The 21640-nt window shown below is 43.6% G+C and overlaps 1 protein-coding gene across 2 annotated transcripts in view; it reads right to left on the minus strand.

The window, feature by feature from the left end:
* The window catches only part of CLYBL (citramalyl-CoA lyase), a 174730-nt gene extending 153304 nt beyond the window's left edge, over positions 1–21426 (minus strand). For both annotated transcript variants that reach the window (XM_030476758.2, XM_030476757.2), the window contains exon 1: positions 21349–21426. In XM_030476758.2, coding sequence (XP_030332618.1) covers positions 21349–21407 — 59 coding nt within the window. In that variant the 5' untranslated portion in view covers positions 21408–21426. The remainder of the gene's footprint in view (positions 1–21348) is intronic.
* Between the last annotated feature and the right edge of the window lie 214 nt (positions 21427–21640).

Below are 21640 nucleotides of genomic sequence, written 5' to 3' on the forward strand. Positions count from 1 at the left end.
GGTAGTTAAGGGGAAAAAAAAACAAACCCAGAACAAATCCAAGACTTAAGAAATATCCATCAAATTGTTAGGTGCTGAGTTACATAAAAAAGATTAGGTAGGAACACAGCCTATCTTGTTAAAAGAAAACAAATTCTAAAAATAATGTTTGTAGTAACAAATTCAAAGCTATGAAGAGAAGGGGCAATGGGAAACTGGCATTTTTCATTTCTTTTCATGCCACTTTGCATCTACATTAACATAGTTTTTGTATTTTTAGGCTATTTTTTCCTGCCACTACAAAACAAAAGGAAAATGGTGGGGGAACCAAACATACTTGACTATAAAATGTTAATTCTGCCAGAAACACTTGCTTATTCTTTGAACGGTGGCTATCTAGCTTGAATATATAAACCTGAGGGGAAAAATCTCCAAGATGTTTTTAAACTGTGCAGCAACGTTTTAACACTTGCCTGTCAAGGAAGTTTTTGCAGTGAAGAGTTTCCCTAGAGAGATTATTTACAATACTAATTTAAGGCTTTCCTTCGTAATTCCTCCTTGAAGAAGGAGGAAAAAAAAAAAATTCCATCGATTTCAGAGCAAGCAAGTGGATTGCTAATGATGACTGTAATGACGATTCAAATCTTCACCTCTGCCAGTTGTTATGCTTCTTTTATACTACCTCTCCAGAACTGTACTTATCAAATACTTACTAAAATTTCAATTAATTAACATATTTGCTCCTCATTTAACCATAGCTCTTAAAAATAATTTGATATTAAATTCAAGATCCCAAGCACCTGATTTAGCAGTCAGGTTGTACTGTGCTGAGCCACGCGATTCCTTGTGCACGCTAACACTCTCACAGTCGCCGTATGAGCAGTGAAAGAGTTGTGTTGCCTTTAGGTGTCCAGGGGTTTTTTGGTCATAGGTACTTTTTGTGGTGCAGCAGATAATCGCATTTTTCTTACTTACCAGCCTTTAACTGGGCTTTGAAACCCAACTGGGAAATCCCGGGCGGCCTGAAGCCAAGGGGAATTTTGCATTGCCTGCGGTTTCATTTCCCTCAAAGGCTTTTTACTTCAGCCTACATAGCTTTTAGCAGCACCAGACACTGTTCACAACCACCAGACCGCCACAAAAGACAATACAGAGAAACGACGTTGAACTGGGCTGCAATCTTAACCAGTGTGTGTCCAGCTTTTATCTGTCCTTGCGCTGGTCTGTAAGGTCAGCTCGATGCTTTGCAAAGCTGCACCTGGAAATGCTTTCCATCGGCAGGAGAGACTGCAAAGTGAGACTTTCACAGCCCCAGCCGCTTCCAGCGCACCATTCTCTTGGGCTGGTGGTAAACCAGCAGCCGTGGCAAAATAAACGCTGTTAACAGTACAGCATGCAAGGAGAAAACTTGACTTGCATCGCATTAAAACACATGCACGTGCACCCGCGCGCGTGCACGCAGGCTGCTCGGTGCTGGGAAAATGGACAGACTGAGTAGCATCTGTGCTGGGGGGGGGATATGGAACAAATAAGTAATTGCTGTTTTTACTAAGTAAAGCAGAAAATTACAGCATATCAACAGCCAAGCATGTTTGTTGCCTGGGAAGAACCATTTGTGTTCCAGTTTGGGCTTTTTTACTCATTTGAAGTCTATGCCTCGAAGCACATTAAAAGCATTTTAATTATTATTATGGGTTTATGTCCTCATATAGATTTGAAATCTATAAATATAATTGGGGGGAGGGGAGAAAAAAGCAAAATAAATAAATCCAGTCAAATTTTATGTATTTTTAAAAATGAAACCTGAAGGAAGATGCGGCTCTGAATTAATGCCTTAGAAAACATGTAATTCTTTTCAGAGAACGTGTATTGTATTAAAAATCTGTCTTGGTTTATCAGAAAAGTGTGTGGCTATATGTGTGTTTTCTTAGCTACATTCAACTCTCTTCAAAAAGACATCCACCAGAATAGCCCTCTTTAGGGACAGTGTTTCAGGGTTGACAAGAACATTAAACCATATTATAATTATCTCTTCAATGAAAACATGGCTTTGTAGTGGAAGCAATGCACAGTTCTCAAGGCGAGTGTTATTAGGCTGTATGTGTTTTCTTGGAAGGAGATTCATGGAAAGAAAAAAGCTTTATAATTTGCTGGAAGGAGAAAAATACAGAGGACATGTCATGCATAGCAAAAGGGATTTTACAAAGAAGGCACTAAGTTGAGTGCCTCACTTATCTTCAAGAATGCTTCTACATAATAAGTGTGGGGATCGGTTTAACACAAGCTACAATATAGATATAACACATACAGTTCTCTGTGACTATTCATATTGATAGCTGCAAAAAAATGGTCTGTAAAATAAGGTAAATATAAAGCAATTGCCTCCTGTGCCATAAATGGGTTCTGCCTCATTCTTTAAGAGGTCACTGCTGAACAGCACACATTCTTATCACAGTTCAGATAATAAAATCTGTTATTAACGTGAACACAAAGATCTTCTAACTCATCTTCCACATTCAAAATACTGTTTTCTCAAATTCATCTGATGACTAGAAAGTATCACTTCTGAAGCAGCAAGCAAAGTTACAAACTGCACCAAGAAGATTTAACACCGTATTTAATATGCCTACGGGAACATGTACTATCCACGTGTGCACATTTTGGATTTATTTATTCAGATTAAAAAAAGTGTACTAAAGATTTTTAACACTTTTACAAATGCCTGAATTATTTTAAAACAGGAATTTTCTTCTTGTTTGCAAAAAATAAGGTTGCAACTTTGTTTTCTTTAGTATGTTGGCAAATGGATAGATTTAAATTCCTTAAAACGGAACGAACTAGAGGGAAGAAACAAATTCTGTTAACCAACAGTTTATGTATACCCTGAACACAGTGAACACTGACAATATTATGAAAATCATGTGCACAACATGCTAATGGAGCATTGTAAAGCTGTTGTGCGCATGCAAGTCCAGGCACACAACAGGCGTAAGCACAAAAGACAACAGCCCCACTAAACAGCTACCAAAAATATACCAAATTGGCCTAATACTAGACACAACAGCTTGAGCATTCTTAGGGGAAAAAAAAAAGTCAGAAACTCACCAAATCTTGGTTTTAAAAGCATGCGAGGTATCCAGAGAGAGAGCATTCGGAACAGTCAATTACTTTCACATTTTGTCCCAGGACTTTAAAAGTTAAAGGCATAGTTCTGCCAATTGTGAGATGCCCCATCCAGCACAGACCACCCACAACTACTGATTTTCCATCTGGTGAACAAAACAGACATCTCCCTAATTATTTTTAAAAAGGTTTTTTTTCCTAACATACTTCCTTTATTTGTCTGTGACCTGGAACTTAATGGAAAACCTGGTAGATGCCAACCTCATTTCTTGTAATGAAGCATCTTATTTTCCCTACTTTAAGCACGCTTATTTAAAGGCTGTTCAATAGAAAGTTATTACCTAAGCCATTCTTTGATAGGACCTGAATTACTAAATAGCTTGAAATTAGAACAACTTTATATCGAACCCTAAACACTCTAGTTAAATATTAACCATTAAAAGTTCTTCCCTAGTATATTAAAACAGAAAGCAATGAGGTTTACAGTCTCATATGCTGGGTTCCCATATTGCCAGTGTCAAAATTTATGCCTTTTTTCAGCAATATGGTTGCCATTGCCAGCACCACGCTTATAAATGCCAACTGTAATTAAAATCTGGCACCCTCTACAAGCATTAAACATGCCTAAAGATTAAAAAAAAAAAATCTGTATTTTAAAATACTCTTCGCAGCATATGCAGGCTTAAAAAAAAGTTCTTCTTCTGCCAGTTTTAGAAACATCATGGAAAAAAAAAAAAAAAAAGGTCCTAGTTGTCCTGAAAATCAGTTTAAAAAAAACATATATTGTGCTAATCTTTCACAGTGGATGCATGTGAGGGAGAGATGGCAAAACCTGGATTTTTACTTTAAAAGGATTACAAAGAAATAGGATGTTTAAAAATCGGGACCCCAGGCAGACACACAGGGCAGGTAACACACAGCCTTTACCTCAGCATCCTTTACGCTGGGTGTTATAGTTCAATACACACATAACGCTCTCATGGTGAATCGCCCAAGCAAGGGTCATGGACTCCAGCACCTGATGAGGGAGATGAGAGATCATGCAGAGAAGAATGGAGGCCACGGTGCACCCATGGCCTGTTCATGTTAATGGTTTTGGGGAGGTAAACACCATTACACACCCCTCATTGCTGCCTCCAGCACTGAGCAGCAGACTGGGTGTCTAGTTAAAAAAATCCTCTTCTGGGCTTGTCAATGAGAAAAGTGACTGGCAGGAGGCTCCTGAAGGCTTAGGATGTATAGTCAAAACACACAGGGCTTCCTTGGGAAATAACCATAGGGAAAAGGGGGAGCAGGGGAAACAGGCCATTGTACCCAGCAAAATTTCCAGCCATAAATTCCTTTTCTACTTACTAATAGGCTACTTCTAAGTTACACAGCTGGCTTACAGAACTGCTGAAGATGAGGAACCCATGCTCATGAGAGATTAAAACCTAAAGGAGCTCTGCAGCAAGGTCAAGCCAGGCACACAGCAGCAGGTGCACAAACAGCACAGCGCTGGAGCACCCCGAGATCTCCTTCTTGGTCTGGCAGCGCTGCACCAAGCACTTGCCTCTACTGCCCAGTCATTCATCCCAGCTAGGAGGCAAGGAAGAGCCAGCCAGCCATGCTGGCGAGTAAGCGATAGAAGAACCACCTCGCAGAAAATCAGCACCATTCATGGACTCCACTTGTAAGGGAACAGATATAGAAAATGGGCTGCCTAACCACTGCCAAATTGGTCTTTTAAATAGTCAGCAGCAGAAAGTAGTGTTTTTTTCAAAGAAATCTGATGCAAGTTAATGAATTGGCATTTACAGGAACACCTTCCGACGTGACCAGCAGATGGAGGGGAACTATGATGGTGTCCCAGTCTGAGACACCAAGGACCAATGGCAGCAGGACTTGGCATCTTTGTAGCAAAGGCACGATGACCGAGACACTCTCCATCCTGTCCTCCCAATCTCATTGTGCTGGTGCCCGAAGCAACGTTTTTCTCGTGATCCTATCAGCAGAAGAGGTAATTAAATTTCATTGTGGGGTGTCCCATTGACCAAATGTTTATGGGCAGAACTGAAAATTTTATCTTCACATTTCACATTCTTGGCTGAATTTCTGGATCCTTATGTCACGTTTGCACTTACGTTTATGTTCACTCGTAGGCACCTCAGTTACCAGTGACTTTCAGCAGGATGAAATCTTTTAAGCTGCTTATTTAAAAATAACGAGTTAAACTACAAGCGGGAAACCTTGAGTTAAATAATTAATTTGAATCTTGTTTTCCCATTTAAATGTTTTAGTTATTTTCTTGGAGAAAGGTTAATTCTCAGTTTGTAACCACTAAAGTATGTTGCTTTGTAACTAAATATAGCTCTTACACTAAATTTGGCACTTCTTATTGCTAGCCAGAAGGACAGAGTAGCTCCGCTGATATATATTTAAGCTTTTCTATACCTCATTATGCATATTTCTCAGATTAATTTTACTGTTTTTGTTACAAAATCGTGTGGCACAATTCTTATTTACTAGCTGATCCCTTTGTGTTTACTTACGGTTTATGTTTCTCTGGATGGAAACTGGAATGCAACTTAAAATGTAGCAAGACAGTTCATCAATTGCATAGCACTGTCTTAAAAAAGCTAGACTTCTAAAGAAAAATTGGGATTTGATTTAAAAATGTATCTATTAAAATAACTTGGTATTACCTAGAATTAGCACCAATCTAGTATTTGGTCATAATATCCTTCAATATTGTAGTATTTGCAAACCTAATCCTCTCATAATTAGCTTTTATTCACAGATTGGTAGAGAAGAACAAGCTTTTCTGCTTCTTTCAACTCCCAATTGGTCAAGTTTGAATAAATTAGTCATTTAACTGAGCTAATTGAATATATTGAAGAAAATATTCTCTTGGTACTTGCAGAAGAGACTACTGATCTCAAAAGCTAACTCTGTACTTCAAAGGCTTCGGGTTTAGAGAGTATAGGCAGTGACTTTCATCAGTTGAATGGTCAGACCCACAACCTGGAAGTATTGTTTCTATTTTGTTTGTTATTTTTTATGATTTAAGCAGATTGCAGTAAGCTTAGGCCTTAGCACAATTTTAATTGATGTGTTTTAAAGACGAAATACACTCAATATAAATTTTGAAAAGTGTTTTTTGTTATTTATTTCTTGATCACTAAGTTTTTACTGTCTCACTGACTCAGGGTTCAGCTCTTTGCTTAACATTTAGCTCCAGAATCATTTTTTTTAATGGAGGAATGTGCCAGCATCACCATTACTAGTGGCAGAAAGCAGCAAGACCCACTTCTCAAATATTTTATATAAAAATGCCAGAAAATAAGTACTTTTATCAGTTGTAGGACAAGCTGAATGTGGCCTTATAAAGAAACTGGAAGTGTCTAAAGCGTTAAAAAACTTCAGTGTCCTTCTCTTCTAAACTAACTCCCTTCATGGTTGTGGAGCGATGACATTCTGCAGCCATCCCTCTCCACACAGATGCATCCACTGAAACAGATGCATGAGGGACAGCGTGAATATTTCTGTCTCTGAAGTCAAGGCCTCCAGACAGGTTTGAGGTCTACAGTGCCAGAAAGGCCCAAGATATGGCTGGTTTCCCCCAGCAAGTTTATATTTGGTTCAAAAACATTTAATGTTGCCATTACCACTGCATAATGAACATGTGATTTTCTACAGTCACAGATTACAATAAAACCCCTAAACCACCATGTCTTCATGGGTTTTTTTTTTGATTCTGCCATTTGGTGGTTGTGTTTTAAGGTTAATAGATCATTTTCCAGGCATAAGTGGTCAAATAAGCTAATAAAAAACCCCCACAGCTGCCAAAAGAACGGCAGCCCTTTGATAGCATATTCATATCTTGTTAAGGAACATTAGTGCTGAGTTCCTGCGGGACAACAACCTGCTAATAGCATGTGTCTTAGATAATGATACTGACCTTAAAGACAAAGTTGACTTAACTGAACTCTGTACGATTTCTGATATACTCAAAGGAAATCTATCTTAACTGCATAAAGACAACAGTGGACTTCAAATTTGTTCTAGAAATTAAAACCCTGGAAATGCAAAGTCAAGCTTCTCACTCTGAACATGTCTTTGGGCATGAGATAGGTTTTTATCCATTCTGAATGTTTCAAATCACTGAAGCTACACAATGATTTTCGCTATGTTAAGATTCCACATTGGAATGAAAGAAAAATAGGAAATGCCATAACACTTTTTGGTAAGTAATTTTCATATCTTTCCAGCATGCCTCTAGGTACAGATAAATGTGAAGTGGAGCAGGAACTTCAGGCTTGAGAATGCCCACGTGGTAAGTAAGGAGCATTGCTCAGGCTGTGTTTGTCAGAAAAGGTAAATTATGTGGGTGGAAAGGAGCCCCTTTGATTTTTAGCCTTAGAAAGCTCTATAACATCAAAAGCTCTGACATCAGGGTTTTGTACCTTCAGACAGAAGTAATCCAGTGCAATCAAATTTCTAGAGAGCTGAAGGGTTTATGTGGACCAGCCTTGCTGGAAAGGAAGAAACCTTTCCTCCTAAAATAAGACCCTTCCTCCTTAGGTAGGGAAAGGGTAAAAAGACCAATTCAGCCTGTAACCTTCTCTGTAGAGCACCATAGCCTTCACCCTACGATGGGCACTGTTTAGCACCCCTGTGTTTCATGTGCTGTGGAAGTAACTAGTGTAAACCAGTGAGCAGACAGCACATAAATCAAATGTTTATCCATGCTGAAAGATGTGGATGTATGTAATGCATGACAAAAGAAATACATGGCAAGAGAGGGACTGTCAGACTGAAAGAGTACCATGGGTGAGAAAATGCAGTTAACCAACAGCAAAAACAAAAGGGGATGGGAAGAAAAAAAACAAACCCAGAAGAGCAGAGACCATCATCCTGCAGCAACTCAGTGAAAGAGATGGAGAATTTTGGCATTTGTCTTCCTCTTGCAGAGCAGTGAGTGGCTCCACCAAAATTTGGCTGACTGGCTTCCATATGGCATACACCTGGCTGACAGGTATATAAAAGCATATGAAAGAGGTTAAGAGAAGGAAAGTCCAGAAAGAGATGACTATTCCCCTGGAAGACAAGCTTTGCTAACCCAACACCATTAACTTTCAGAGCCTCATTCAAAAAAATAACTACAGAAGGCAGAACTGCAATCCAAGGGAAGGACCAACTTAGGAGGGAAGCCCAGAATTATTATTTCTGGTAGGTGTGATACCTGAGCAGGTCAGGCTAAACTAGATACAATGCTCTTACTTCATCTTGAGACAACCTCTCGCAACAGGCCATCACAGGAGGTTATCCTGTAGCACTAGGAACACCAGTCACAAATGTGTAAGAAAAAAACCAACCTCTCATTAAAAATGTCATTGTATATTTTCATTATTTATGGGTACTATGAGACATCGCTTTGAAGAAATAAGTTAACGTATGACACAGAAGGAAAACATGCTTTTGGAAAATAATGTACTACCTCTTTACAGTGAACCTCTGGTGAAGCACTAGAAAAGCCCTGCTGCATGGGTCTTGGGCAAAGCTAGAACAGCAGGAGGAGAAAGCACTGTCCAACTCTGAATTGTTTCATACAATGTCACATCTCTTTTCCTGTGAATTAAGCTAGAATAAGATTTAGTTTATGTTTTGAAGTCTGGTTGGAGGAGAGAGGGACTCCAGAGCAGCAGTCCATGCTCCGAGCTCCCTGTTTCATTTGACTGTGCCATTTTTAATTATTCAACAGATGTTTGCTGGTTACAACGAACTCACCAGAAGGGTCAAAAACCCGAATGTGCTTAGAAATTAAACTGGCGTCTCATACTTATGATCACTGTTCATCTGCTCTAGGTTGAGAAAGGGCAATGTAGAAAAAAACCCTTGCATTTCCATTGTCACTGAAGCAGCTGTGCCATGAGCAGAAAGCCTTAAGCTGCAGAGGGGGTGCCCATCTGCAACATTTTACAAGCCCTAAAAAACTCACACTGTATATAAAGTTTTCAAAATCTGAAGATTAATTACAAGTTCTGCTTTGCACAATGCCTGTTTGAATTACATTCTACTGCTAATACTACTTTAAAGTTCTTTTCAAAAGGCTGCTGCTGTTCTCACAATGCAGCACACCAAGGATGATTAAAATCTGAATAAACCCTCTTTATTATTTTCTATAATTTACCTATTTATCTAAACGCATGTGTTCCTTAAGAGAAATTTAGTTCCTCCTGCCCAAGCAAAATTGGAGCACTATGTATGATATTACGTTATATCATAAACTTTGGTAACCAGTATCTCCCTTCAGCAAAAACTGCACATGTTGGCCTCCGCCTCTAACAGGAACACATGGGTTCCAACTGGCTGCCATTAAATTTCAGGTTTTAAAACCTGCAAACAAACAAACGGTAGAAGTTAAATTATGCACTGCTGCTAAATTTGCTGTGTGTGCTGCATGAGGATGGGCTGAAAACAGTGTTAATGGTTCAACATTTAAATAAAAAATAAACAAATTAAAAATAAACAAAAGGGGGGCATCATTTAAGATCATGTTTTCTATCTTCTGCATCTCATTTCTCCTTAACTATCTATCCATACTAAGAACATTGCAACCAGCCAAGAATTTTAGTGAATCATATCAGTGAGATAAATTATGGGACACAAACCAACGGGAGCCTTTTCTTTATGTTTGGAACAGTAAAGCTGCTGCGGGGTGAGGTGGGAGCAGGCAGCAAAGCGAGGGGGTGCGAAGGGAACTAGCCATTAACTTATCAATTCCAGGCCTTGGCTTTCTAATTGACAACCTCAGGGCTACTTTCATCACTTGTCGACTTCAAACCCACACTCAATTTTTCCTTTAGATAATGATGCAACTATAACATAATGGTGTTTCTGACATATTGCAGCATGTAGCAGTAGGAAGATTTCCTCAGTAGCTTAGTTTAACAGGAAAGGAAAAAAAAACACCTAACTGTTACATGGTTTTCACATCTATCAACTTCTCAAAGAAACAGTCAGTAAGAAAACAGATTTTATACTTCCAGTATGCTGAAGTCACTATTTGGTACTGACCCAACCCAAAGCACCATCAGTGCTTTAGTATTGCTACAGATTTAACAAAAAATAAGCAAATGAGTAATGCAATAAACCTGCAAAACATGCATTCATACATAAAACCTAAATAAATGAACCCTCCAGAACTAGAAATGCACTAGAAATTAGAAACTTCAATGAAAAAACTACAAAAAAAGTAATTAAAAATATATTGACAATGTGCCATCTAGAAATTATACGTCCCTGAAGTAACAGGAATGCTGCCATGGACATACCCCTACAGAGAGTTAAAAAGTCCCAACTTCCATCCTCCCACAGAAATCTAAGTGGTTGCTGAAGGCAGCCAGACCATTTGCAAAGAGTAAGGTACTCAGGTGAGTATGTTGATCACATTTAACCATAAAGAAAAAAAAGAATTATCAAGTAACAGCATGTCCACAGGCAAAAAAGCACCTGGTTCTAACACAAACAGTCACATAACTGGCTTTTAATAGTGGATATAAAGGTTTTGAGTCCTGCAGTCCACTCTGCAAAGGCCCTGGAGTCATACTAAACTCAGGGCAGTGCACATCAATCTAGGCAACAAAAGCAGTGTCAGAAAATGGAATAATGCCAATACACTTCAGAAGCACAGCCACTTCTCTGGCTCCTACGTGATTGACATACAGAGGGACAACAGTTTGAATACCATGCCATATAGCCAATTGCTGCCGAAATCAGTGTGTATAAAGACACAGGTATTGAACTAACACAGATTAATAAAGCAAAGATGCTGCAGGAAGACTTGGCATGCAGTTGGCTCTTGTCTTCACTGGAATTTAGGCTCTGATGGGGCAAATTGGCACCCAAGTAACTTCAGTCATGGGATGTTAATGAGGCAATGGCTTACGTTGGCTAGACTAGAAGAGATCGGGTCCAGCCATTTAAGATTACAGATACAGATGCCTCATTTCCAGGTGGCAATGGCTACATTTTGGTCACAAACTTAAAAATGATTGCTCCAACTGTCATTTGAGGAGTAGCGCTGGAGCACACAAGGATGGCAGCACCTGTTCTGAGAATGAACACTGGACTCAACATTTCCTTGGGCTGCCACTCCAGTGCTTTCTAGGTCCATAAAGCTGCAGCATATCATGAATTTAGCAGATCGCATTGCCTGTTTAGAGCTGTAACAATCAGTTTTATGCAGACTGGGAATGCTGGCATACCACCCACTCTGTCGAAGACCTCTCTTCACTTCAAGTGTTGCACATGCTGCTGCTCCTCAAGCAATAAGGAGGCAAGAGCTCTCTCTGCAAAATGCCTGGCCCACATAATGGGCAAAGGTCATCGGTTGCAAAATATTATTAAAAATTAAGGAGAAACTTTTTTTATAGTCAAATTAGCAGCTCGGCAAAACAGTGGGCTATAGTAGGAAAGACAATAAGCCCAACAGCTGGGCAGTACGACTGATAAGGTTTTTACTGGGATGTTTTAGGGGTTTTTTGGACAAAAGAGATACCAACACAAGAAGTGTGAAACCCAGGCTACTACATTAACTGCTAGAGGCAGGTTTTTTTTCATTTTTTAAGCCAATCCCCACCACCTTTCCAATTTTGCCACTCCAGGGCTGCAACCAGCAGTACAAACCGGTTCCCTTTCAGGGTTTGGAGTACGGGTTTTACAAGCCCGTTTTGCCTTCCTGCAGGCACTTTGAGCTTATAAATGGCACCTTTCAGTGTCCTGAATTATGAAGGGCAGCTAGTCCTGAATTCTTCTGTCGCTTAATGATCTCACATAAAATGAGGTACACAAAACTTTTATTACCGCTGCAGTTCAAATTTGCAGGTGAAGAACCACCAGGGAAAGGATGCGAACATCTTTTGCTCCCCTAATTTTCCAGGTGCAAGAAAGTTTCCCACTTGGACTTGAACAATTAGTTAGCTCTCAAAGTGACGCCTGATCTAAATAAAAAGACTGCAGTATTTTACCCTGATAAGCACTGGGAAAATCCAAGGGGAAACCACTTGAGAACAACACAGACTAGCATCGAATTTAGGTTGGAAAAAAAAACCCCAGCTTAAAAAACCCAGGAAAAAAAAAACCCCAGCTTAAAAAACCCTGTCTAAGCATTTATTTATTGTCTTCTGGTTTTCACCTAATTTTATTCACTTGTCACCACTAAGTATATTTGACACTCAAGGATTACACAGAATATTTATTTAAACCATGAATTGGTTCCTCCCCTATTCTGGTAATAACAACCACTGTTTGAAAACCACACTGTACCTCAGCAATCCAAACAGAGATTCAAAAGAAAGTATTTAAAAAAAGAAAGGATTTGTTTGTTACAAATTACTTCTGCATTTATATACAGTTTTAACGATTCATGGCATGCCAAATACAGTGCTAATGAGCTTTGGGTTGTGTTTCTCATTTTTGTTTGAAATCTTTTTTTTCCCTGCTAAAAACAATTACTAGAGGCCATTCAAATGCCACTGCGTAAACCAGGAAACCTAGTAAAACCGTAGGTAAAATTGGCATTTTGTTTCAAGCGTGGCTCAGGAGTCTAATTCGCTCATTGGCAAGCTGCATATTTCAAATAGCACTCGCATCTCCTCCAAAAAGGAAGCTGGGTAAGATGCTTTCAAAAACCACATTTAAAACATCATTAATGAAAACCAAAAACTAAAGAGCATAACCTCACTGTTTAATTCCCACCCTCCAAGGATGAAGCATCTTAGCCTTTCTGCTTTCTTCTTCAGTTTCCGGTGAAAGGCAGATAAATCAGCAGAAATACAAGCTCTTCATTCTCAGTACCTCTTTAGAGGATATAAATGCCCACAGGAGCTTAAAAACCTTTCTGGAGAGCATCATTAATCTTGCTCCTAACACCACAGAATTTTTAAAGCCTATGTATAACTGCCTAGTCACAGCCAAGTGACTCTTGCATTTTTGTGACCTGGTTTTAAGAAACAAACAAATAATCAGTGGAAATTAATTATCTTTCATCATTCAGTTACACAGATCACTGCCCACCTCAACTACTAAACAGATACCAAACATCAACCTTGCCATCTAACACATACAATCACAGAATGGTTTGGGTTGGAAGGGACCTTTAAAGATCATCTAGTCTAATCCCCCTGCAATAAGCAGGGACGTCTTCAACTAGATCAACTACATCACATGTTGATGGAAGTCCTGCCTTGACCCTGCTTTGTCCAGGCCCTCCACCTCTGGGCCTAAGAATACTTTCAGAAACCTAAAAATAATTCAAACTGCCTGTGAACAGCTGCTGCCTGGCTGCAGCCACGCTACTGCCCATTTGCGCCACCGCAAGTCAAGTCACTATCAGTCCCTTGGACTTGAGTCTTCCAAGCAACACGTGCATTACCCCAAAAGCTTTCAGATGACTTTTTAACTGAAAACATCCAGGATGTTGGGGATTTTAACAAATCATCACAGCTATTGCCCAGCAGCTGATAAAACTGAAGTTAATTAATGCTGCCAGGAAATAGAAATGAATCTGCAATGAGCTAGTCTTGTTATGCCCATATTCAATATTTCCCCTCCTTTCTTTGAAGAGCATTTCACCAACTTACAAAACCCCAAACAAACATAAAACCAACACAGCCTCCCTCTTCCCCCCACCATCAGATTGAGCGGATGAAAGAGATTCACAATAACTAACTAACCCCACTCTCCAGTTTCCCCCCCAGAATCCCACAGACAATATCAAGAGTGGGGAATCAAACCCCTTTATGACCAAGTCCGCAGCAGATAAAGCGGCAATTGTGCTCATACAGTATTGGAAGTGTAGCTACAACATAGCGTGACAGCTTGTTAGTGTTGAAAATATATAAGCTCTTTGTAATTGTGCCTTTGGAATGCCATCTGTCTTGAATTAACATCCACCTGGGATCATGTTTCGATGACCAATATGGACAGATTACTGGAACTTTAAAACCTCGCTTTCTTTGTAATTGACATTTAAACTGTTTGAAGTTTCTCATTAAGTCCTTTTTTACAAATTAGGTGCAGATGTATAAAGCTAAATGTACAGTACTAAGGGAAATTAGGTCACCTGAAAGCTCAATAATAAAATGTATCAACTGTTTAAGTGCAATGAGTACATTAAAATTTAGAGATCGACTTTATGCCCCAAATTCTTCAAAGTTTCATCATTTCCCTTTCATCACTGCAGAGCCCCTGATGCCAACCATTTTTAATTAAAATGGCAGAGATGAAGGTGGGTTTGGCCACTCAGGCCGTGACAACTGGTCAACCCTGGCCCACAAAGGGCTGGGGAAGACAAGGCAGGCAGCCACAGCGATGCCTGTTTCACAAGGACAGTCAAATCCTATTTACACCAATGATGCCAGGAGTTTTAAAGAGCACAGGGAGACATGAGAGGTGAACACAGCACCAATGAGAAAATAAGGGAAAAATTATGAAGGGGACTTGTTGAACACCCAGGGGCTCACTAACCACGCGGCTGACCTCCAGACCCGCTCAGAGTCGAAGTTCTGCAGACCTGCTGTGCTCCACGGCCTCATGGGATGGGAGAGGGAAGCGTGAAAAGGGCAGCAGCTGGAGAAACACCTCCCTGCACAGCCTGGCTGACACAATAAGGGCAAACTGAGTGTTTCCCCTTTCCAAACAAGGGGGCTCAGAACTCAGGGAGGTGTGAGAAAGGGGTCCAGGAGACACCACCACCAGGAGCCCACCTGATGCGCAGAGGACATGAGCAAATACTACACCAGGGTTCATCAGCAGAAACTCTACAAAGCTCTTAACATCAAAGGGCTTTTACTTGCCAGAAAGGCTCTTAAGATACTTCAAGTACAGCAGCTTGTTCTCCCCAAAAGTCATGAAAACCCCAGAGACCCCACTCGCCTAGCCTTTACGAGTAGCCAAGAAGTGCTGCGCAAGCATGTGAAGGCTCAACATTGGAAGACAGAGCATTCCCATGAGAAGCAGCACCCTCCTTCCCCATGCAGGGCTACAGAGCAGGGGTAGCTTTGGGTCTCCAGACAGAGGCATCCTGCAGTTGGTATCATTTAAACTGAATGCTATCAAGAAGGTTTGGTGGAAGGTCCATTAAACCCCTTTCCCCCAGAGAAAGGTCTCCTGGGATAAGTTAGGACACCACATACATAAAATGCACAACTGCAAATCCTTTAGGCACCACAGCATGTTGGTTCTAAGTTCGATGCCAGGGGGTGTATCCTGGCTCCCTGCTCGTAAGCATGGAGGTGCAATGGAAGAAGCAATCTTTTCTGAAAAGCTGCTAAACAAGACAAATACACTGTCAACCACTTCTTATTTGCTGCGCTTAGACTACATTATCTCCTCTTAAGCAGACTGTCTTCAGTACTGCCACTCATTACAATGATTTTAAAAACCTTTTCTGCTCACATCCCCTTATAATCCTATTCTTGTAAGCTACTAGAACTCTTCTAGCAAAAGAAGTGTAAACTTTCAGCTGGATACCTTTCTGCTGCTTCTGATAAACAGCCAAGTAACTTTGCTGTGAAACTGGCTGTGCATCTGTTTGAAAGACGAACAGCAGGTCTCAACTAGTACCAGAACAGGACAGCAGGGGATTCTGGTTTCTTTATCCATGGGCTCTTTCTCCATGGTCATACACATCTTCAGTTCAAGGAGGAATTTGGAGAAAAACAATGGGCATTTTTAATAGAAAGAAAAATTAAACCAGCCATGTTATTAAACTGCAACACCTGGGAAAGAACAATACAGTAAGGTAACAACATTTTCCAGAAGGGGACTGCCAATTCATTTATAAGGCGGAATGAGACAGAGGAGTAACTCAATAACCACATGTACTGAATGTACTGAATAAGAAAGACTTCTAAGGAAAGTGTATTTGCACCCAATTCTGTTTTACTTACACATTTTATGAATACTGGCTTTCATTTGGCTAACAGGTTTGCAAAGGCAGGTACAGGACTGGGCAGAACTGTCCACAGAACCTGTCGTGGTTTGAGCCCAGCCGGTAACTCAGAACCACACAGCCGCTCACTCACTCCCCCCCCCCCCCCCTTCTTCCTCCCCCCGCTCCCGGAGGGATGGGGAGGAGAATGGGAAGAATGTAACTCCCACGGGTTGAGATAAGAGCAGTCCCGCAACTAAGGTATAACACAAAACCACTACTGCTACCACCAATGATAATAACGATTAGTGAAATAACAAGGGGAGAGGATACAATTGCTCACCACCCGCCGACCGATACCCAGCCCGACCCGAGCAGTGATCTGGGCCTTCCGGGTAACTCCCCCCGGTTTATATACTGGGCATGACGTGCTGTGGTATGGAATACCCCTTTGGCTAGTTTGGGTCAGGTGTCCTGTCTCTGCTTCCGCCCGGCTTCCCCTCCTCCCTGGCAAAGCATGAGACTGAGAAAGTCCTTGGTTGGAATAAACATTACTTAGCAACAACTAAAAACATCAGTGTTATCAGCGTTGTTCCCAGGCTGAAAGTTAAAAAAAAACACAGCACTGCACCAGCTACTAAGCAGGAGAAAAATGACTGCTATAGCTGAACCCAGGACATGCACCCACATTCAAGAGGTGGGAAATGTCTGTCAGCGGGCTCCAGCTCGACACTGGAAATACCGAGCCATGCTCTCAGTGCTTACATAGTGCCTGTTGGTACATTGTGCTAACAGCAGCCTTTGGGTGCAAGGGTAGAAGGAACAACTTGGGCATGCAGTTGGATGCCAGGGATGGGGCAGCCACAGCTTCTCTGGGCAACTTGTTCCAGAGTCTTACCACCCTCACGGAGAACTACTTCTTCCTCATATCTAACCTAAATCTTCCCTCTTTAAGCTTAAAGCCATTACTCCTTGTCCTGTTACTACTTGCTCTTACAACAAAAGTCCCTCTCCAGATTTCTTGTAGGCCCCCTTTAGGTACTGGAAGGCTGCTAGAAGGTCTCCCCTGAGCTTTCTTGTCTTAAGGTTGAACAAGCCCAGCTCTCTCAACCTGTCTTCATAGGAGAGGTGCTCCAGCCCTCAGAGCATCTTAGTGGCCTTCCTCTGTACTCACTCCAACAGGTCCATGTCCCTCTTGTGTTGGGGCCCCAGAGCTGAATGCAGCACTGCAGGTGGGGTCTCACGAAAGCAGGCGTAAAGGGGGAGAATCACCTGCCTCGACCTGCTGGTCACAGAACTGCATTAGCTTTAAGCAGACTAGTTGGGGTGCCAGTGGTGATTAGCTGGACACACTTAGCTTTGCACCCTGCTCCTCATTAGCATTAATTAGCCAGCATCATACCTCTGCTGCTGCCAGGATCAGAACTGGCTCAGGCAGTAGTTTCACAGTGCTTAATGCTGAGTATGGGGCTGCCAGAGCGTGCAGCAGGGAGCTTATGTTGGGCCCCGTGTCTTTCTGCCAAGGGCAGAGGAGAGCAGAGACCCAGTTCAGCAGAAAGCTGGAGCAGCGTGGACAGGTAACATCTCCTTTGGCATAAGGCCTCCCAGTGTAAATCCAACCTGCCAAAAATGCTTGAGTGAATTTGAAACACCAGAGCTAAGGCTCAGCTTTGCAGCGTGCTTCGCCCGACCTAGCAGCGACGGCTGATGAAAGGCCCCATCCTGCACGTTCCCTCTGCCTGGCCTGGTGATGGTGGATACAAGGTAAACTGAGGCTCCATCAGGTCCATCCCCAGAAAAAGGATTGCAACACCAGTGACTGAATTAGGGGTGTTCAAGATGTCACCTCCCTCCCTGAAGTGAGCCACTATCAGGTTCTCAGCTTGCCAGCAACACATTAATTTAGGTGAACCAAAGTGACCTTGCAGAAAAGCAGATTCTGCAGATATGGCTTAACAGTTCTGTCAGATAAAGTGTTTTTATCACTAGAAAGTCACACTTTCAAATAAATTTCACCCCGAGGCCATAATCTCAAAAGACACACTTAAAAATGTGTAGAACATAAAATGAGTGATTTTTTGGATAGAGATTCAGGAAAGAAATCCCTCACAGACTTAACACTTTATTGATATTCTTGGTTACAGCTCTATGCATGCCGAGCAGGATCAGCTGCTGGTAAAGGCCATGATTCATGTCTTTCCATTTAAACATTGCAACAAAGAATAAAACTATTTCCCAACTAACAAAGGGGAAACCTTCAATTTGCTACAAGTTTCAGCTCCCATTGCATTAGCACCCTCCAGTGTCCAATCCATGAAAAACAACATCGTCACTAATTTACCAAGCAGACACAAACTTGGGAGTGTGAAACACAAGACTGAGAAGTGATGGATTCCTGGGAGGGAAGATGGCAACTGGAGAGAAGGAACTCACGATGACAGAAGTTTTAGATGACACAGATGCAGTCCCCGAACAAGCTCTGACACAGGATCATTGCTCTTCTCAGACTCCTTTTTTCCCAGCAGCCGTTCTGGTGTCTGCCCCTTCGGCACACACCACGCTCTACATGCCCAAACGGTGTATTCCATACTCAGCAGTGCTCCGCAAAGGTGTGAGCTTAACGGTGCAACTTTCGATTGACTTAGGATGGGTATGTGGGTATAGATCTGCCTGGAATATGCCATGCAAATAAATACACATAAAAACCCCTCGTATACGGGTGAAGCAGATGCACACGTAGCTAGCTGAGGGCAAACAGGTGATTGTGCTTAGGTATGCAATGCTCTTCTCTTACAGCATAATCATCAAGCAAAGAGAGAACCCTTCACAAAAGATCAGCAAGAAAGTTTTCATAGTCGATGCTTTACTGCAACATTGTCTTTAAAAGCACATTTGAAGCTCTTAACAACAGAAAGAACAGCTGCATTTGTTATTAAAAAACAGCTGGAAGGAGTTGGGTTTTTCTAAAAACAACTTCTTCCAGCAAGACAAAAATCTTACACAGACAGGGAGAGCCCAAATGGCTGTGGAACATCACAAGTCAGCAAAACCAGTGCTGGGTACAGTAGGTTTCACCTGCATGCTAATGACACAAATCCTCCATCCACATTCTCACAGCAGCACTGCCCAGTGGCTTTGTGGAGGCAGCAACATCCACGTGAAGAGAGTGGTGGCAGCTGGTAAGGCAGCCACACTGCACCAGTGGTACATGCTGTAATTCGGGTCCCAGCCCAACAGTGTGTCAATGAACACTGTGGGACCCAGACACTATGGTCCGGACCCAGCAGACTCCTGCTGAAGACCATGGAGCTGCTAATTAAATCCAACCATGTGCATCGACTGCCGACATTTGAAGTCATCCCTGTATTTTCTCTCCCCGCTGCACACAGCTGCCCAGCTCAAAGGTGGGCAAGGACTTCTCCTGCCTCATCTCGCTCAGGTCTCTGACCGCTTAGGTGCCCCAGATTCTCTGGTGTCCACCTGCGCAGTGGCCTCTCGGGCTCCGCAGCAGCACTGATGACAAGGGGTAGGCAGTTCCCACTGCAGGGGGGCCGCCACATGTCCTGGGACTCAAGTGAGAGTGCGCTGGTACTCGCTACCTACGGCCCATCCCACGGCAGCAGCAGCAGCCAAGGAAGCCCTTTGTGACCATGGCTGGAGGAGAGCAGCCTCACCATGGGCATGTGGTCAGCCTCCTCTCCCAGCCCTGAACGGGTGCTGTGCACATACAATGTGATCATCTGATTGCCCTCACACTGTGCAAGCTCCTCCCCACCGTATAAATATTCAAAACTCCTCATGACCCGAAAGAGCAAGGCACAGTATTTATGAATCTGCACGAATAAGGGGGCAGAGAGAGAAGGAAAGAAAGAAAGAAAGAAAGAAAGAAAAAGGCTTCTACACACATGCATCTTCTCCAGAAACAGGCTGTAAAAGGCTACAAAAATGAGCCTGGGTGCTATGCAGGACAGCGTTCCTGTGGGCAAGAAAGGCTAACATGGATTTTATGGGCTGTTCACACTGCCTCTAGCACAGCACAAAGCAGTCCAGCTGTCCCCGAGGTTCCCCAAGAACACCAGCATTAATATTGCATGTTCACGGTTAACATCTATGTTACAGTTACTACAGACTGTGTATTCCTTTGTCACTCAACTATAAAATATTTACAGTATCATGGTCTCAGCAGAAACTACAAGAATTTAAAGCTTTAAATATTAAAACAAATTAACATTTGATTTCCTGCCTAATATCAGTACTATAAAAAATCTGTTCTCCCTCTAGAAGTGCTGTTGGAAACCTCCTTTAAATCAGCACAGACCCAACAATCAGTTACTCGGGCAGAAGTCACTCTCTGCCCACAGGCAATACTCAAGCACACACTTGCAGGCAGAAAGCTGGACATTAAAACCACATAGATCTCCAGGAGGAAGGTGCGGTGGCGTTCTCATCTTGCACAGCATATGCCGCTCAAGAGCCCCATTCTGCAAACCTGCATGGGGATCAGGTATTTACAGCAGAGCTTTTCCTAGCACCCTGCCCAACGTCCATGCCCTGGCTGCTACCTGACCGCCTGTGGGAAGGCGCCTGGTGACCTTGGCCCCGTTACAAGTGGACATGCACTGCCTGTGTAACCCTCCCGCATCCAGCCGCCGCTGTGGCAGGAGACAGGGACACGCCGCCCCTCTGCACCAACAAGGGCCTCCCCCCGCCCGGGACGAGGGGTGCTGACGGGGCTGCCAACACCCCGCTCTGCCCGCATCACAACCTATGCTCAGCTCCATCGAGGCTGGCTTTTCAATGGCGAAGACAACACGGTGTTCTCCTGAAAGGAGGGAGCCCCACGGTACCGATCCAGCCCCTCCTGGGCCCTAGTTTCCCCGTAGCTGCGTCACAGGAACAGGAAAGACCCAGGTATCTCCCGTGAACGCGCTGCACCAACGCCGGCACCCAAGCCAGCCCAACTCCGTGCAAACTGGAAGAAACCTAGTTCTATTTTCACACTCCTTGCGCCCGGGGGAGCTGCCTTACCGCTGCCCCACGGGGACGCACCGAGCGGCGGCAGGCGGCTGCCCGAGGCTGGGGAGCACAGGCCGGGGCTCGCCCACCAGAGGCTCCCGCGCTGCTGCGCAGCCACGCTCGCGGCAGTGCCGGGGTCCCGCGGCCGCAGCAACCTCTCCCGCAGGCGGACCCGGCTGCGCCGCGGACCCGGCTGCGCCGCGGACCCGCCACCCCGCTCCCGCCGGGCCAGGCCGGGCGCACAGCCGGGGGTGCCGCCGGGGGTCGGCGGGGCCGGCCGGTCCCGCCCGCCGCGCGCGCCCCGCGTCACTCACAGTCTGCACCTCCCCCGGCGCAGCACAGCCCGCGCGCCGACCCACGCCGCCGCCATCATCACCGCCTCGGCACCGCCCCCGCGCGCCGCCCATTGGCCGGGGCCGCGGCGGGCCCCGCCGGAGACACGCCCCGCGCCGCTGATTGGCGCTCCGCGCCACGCCCCCCACGTGCCCGCGCCGGCCGGGGGCCGGGCGCAGCTGCACGTCAGCAGGGAGCCGTTAGCGGCCGTTGGGCTGCGGGGGCCGGGTCTGACCCGGCGGCGGCACCGGGGCGCGCCGCGCTCCCTCCCGC

This window comes from Strigops habroptila, chromosome 2, assembly GCF_004027225.2.
Source record: "Strigops habroptila isolate Jane chromosome 2, bStrHab1.2.pri, whole genome shotgun sequence".
In the NCBI taxonomy this organism is placed as follows: Eukaryota; Metazoa; Chordata; class Aves; order Psittaciformes; family Psittacidae; genus Strigops; species Strigops habroptila.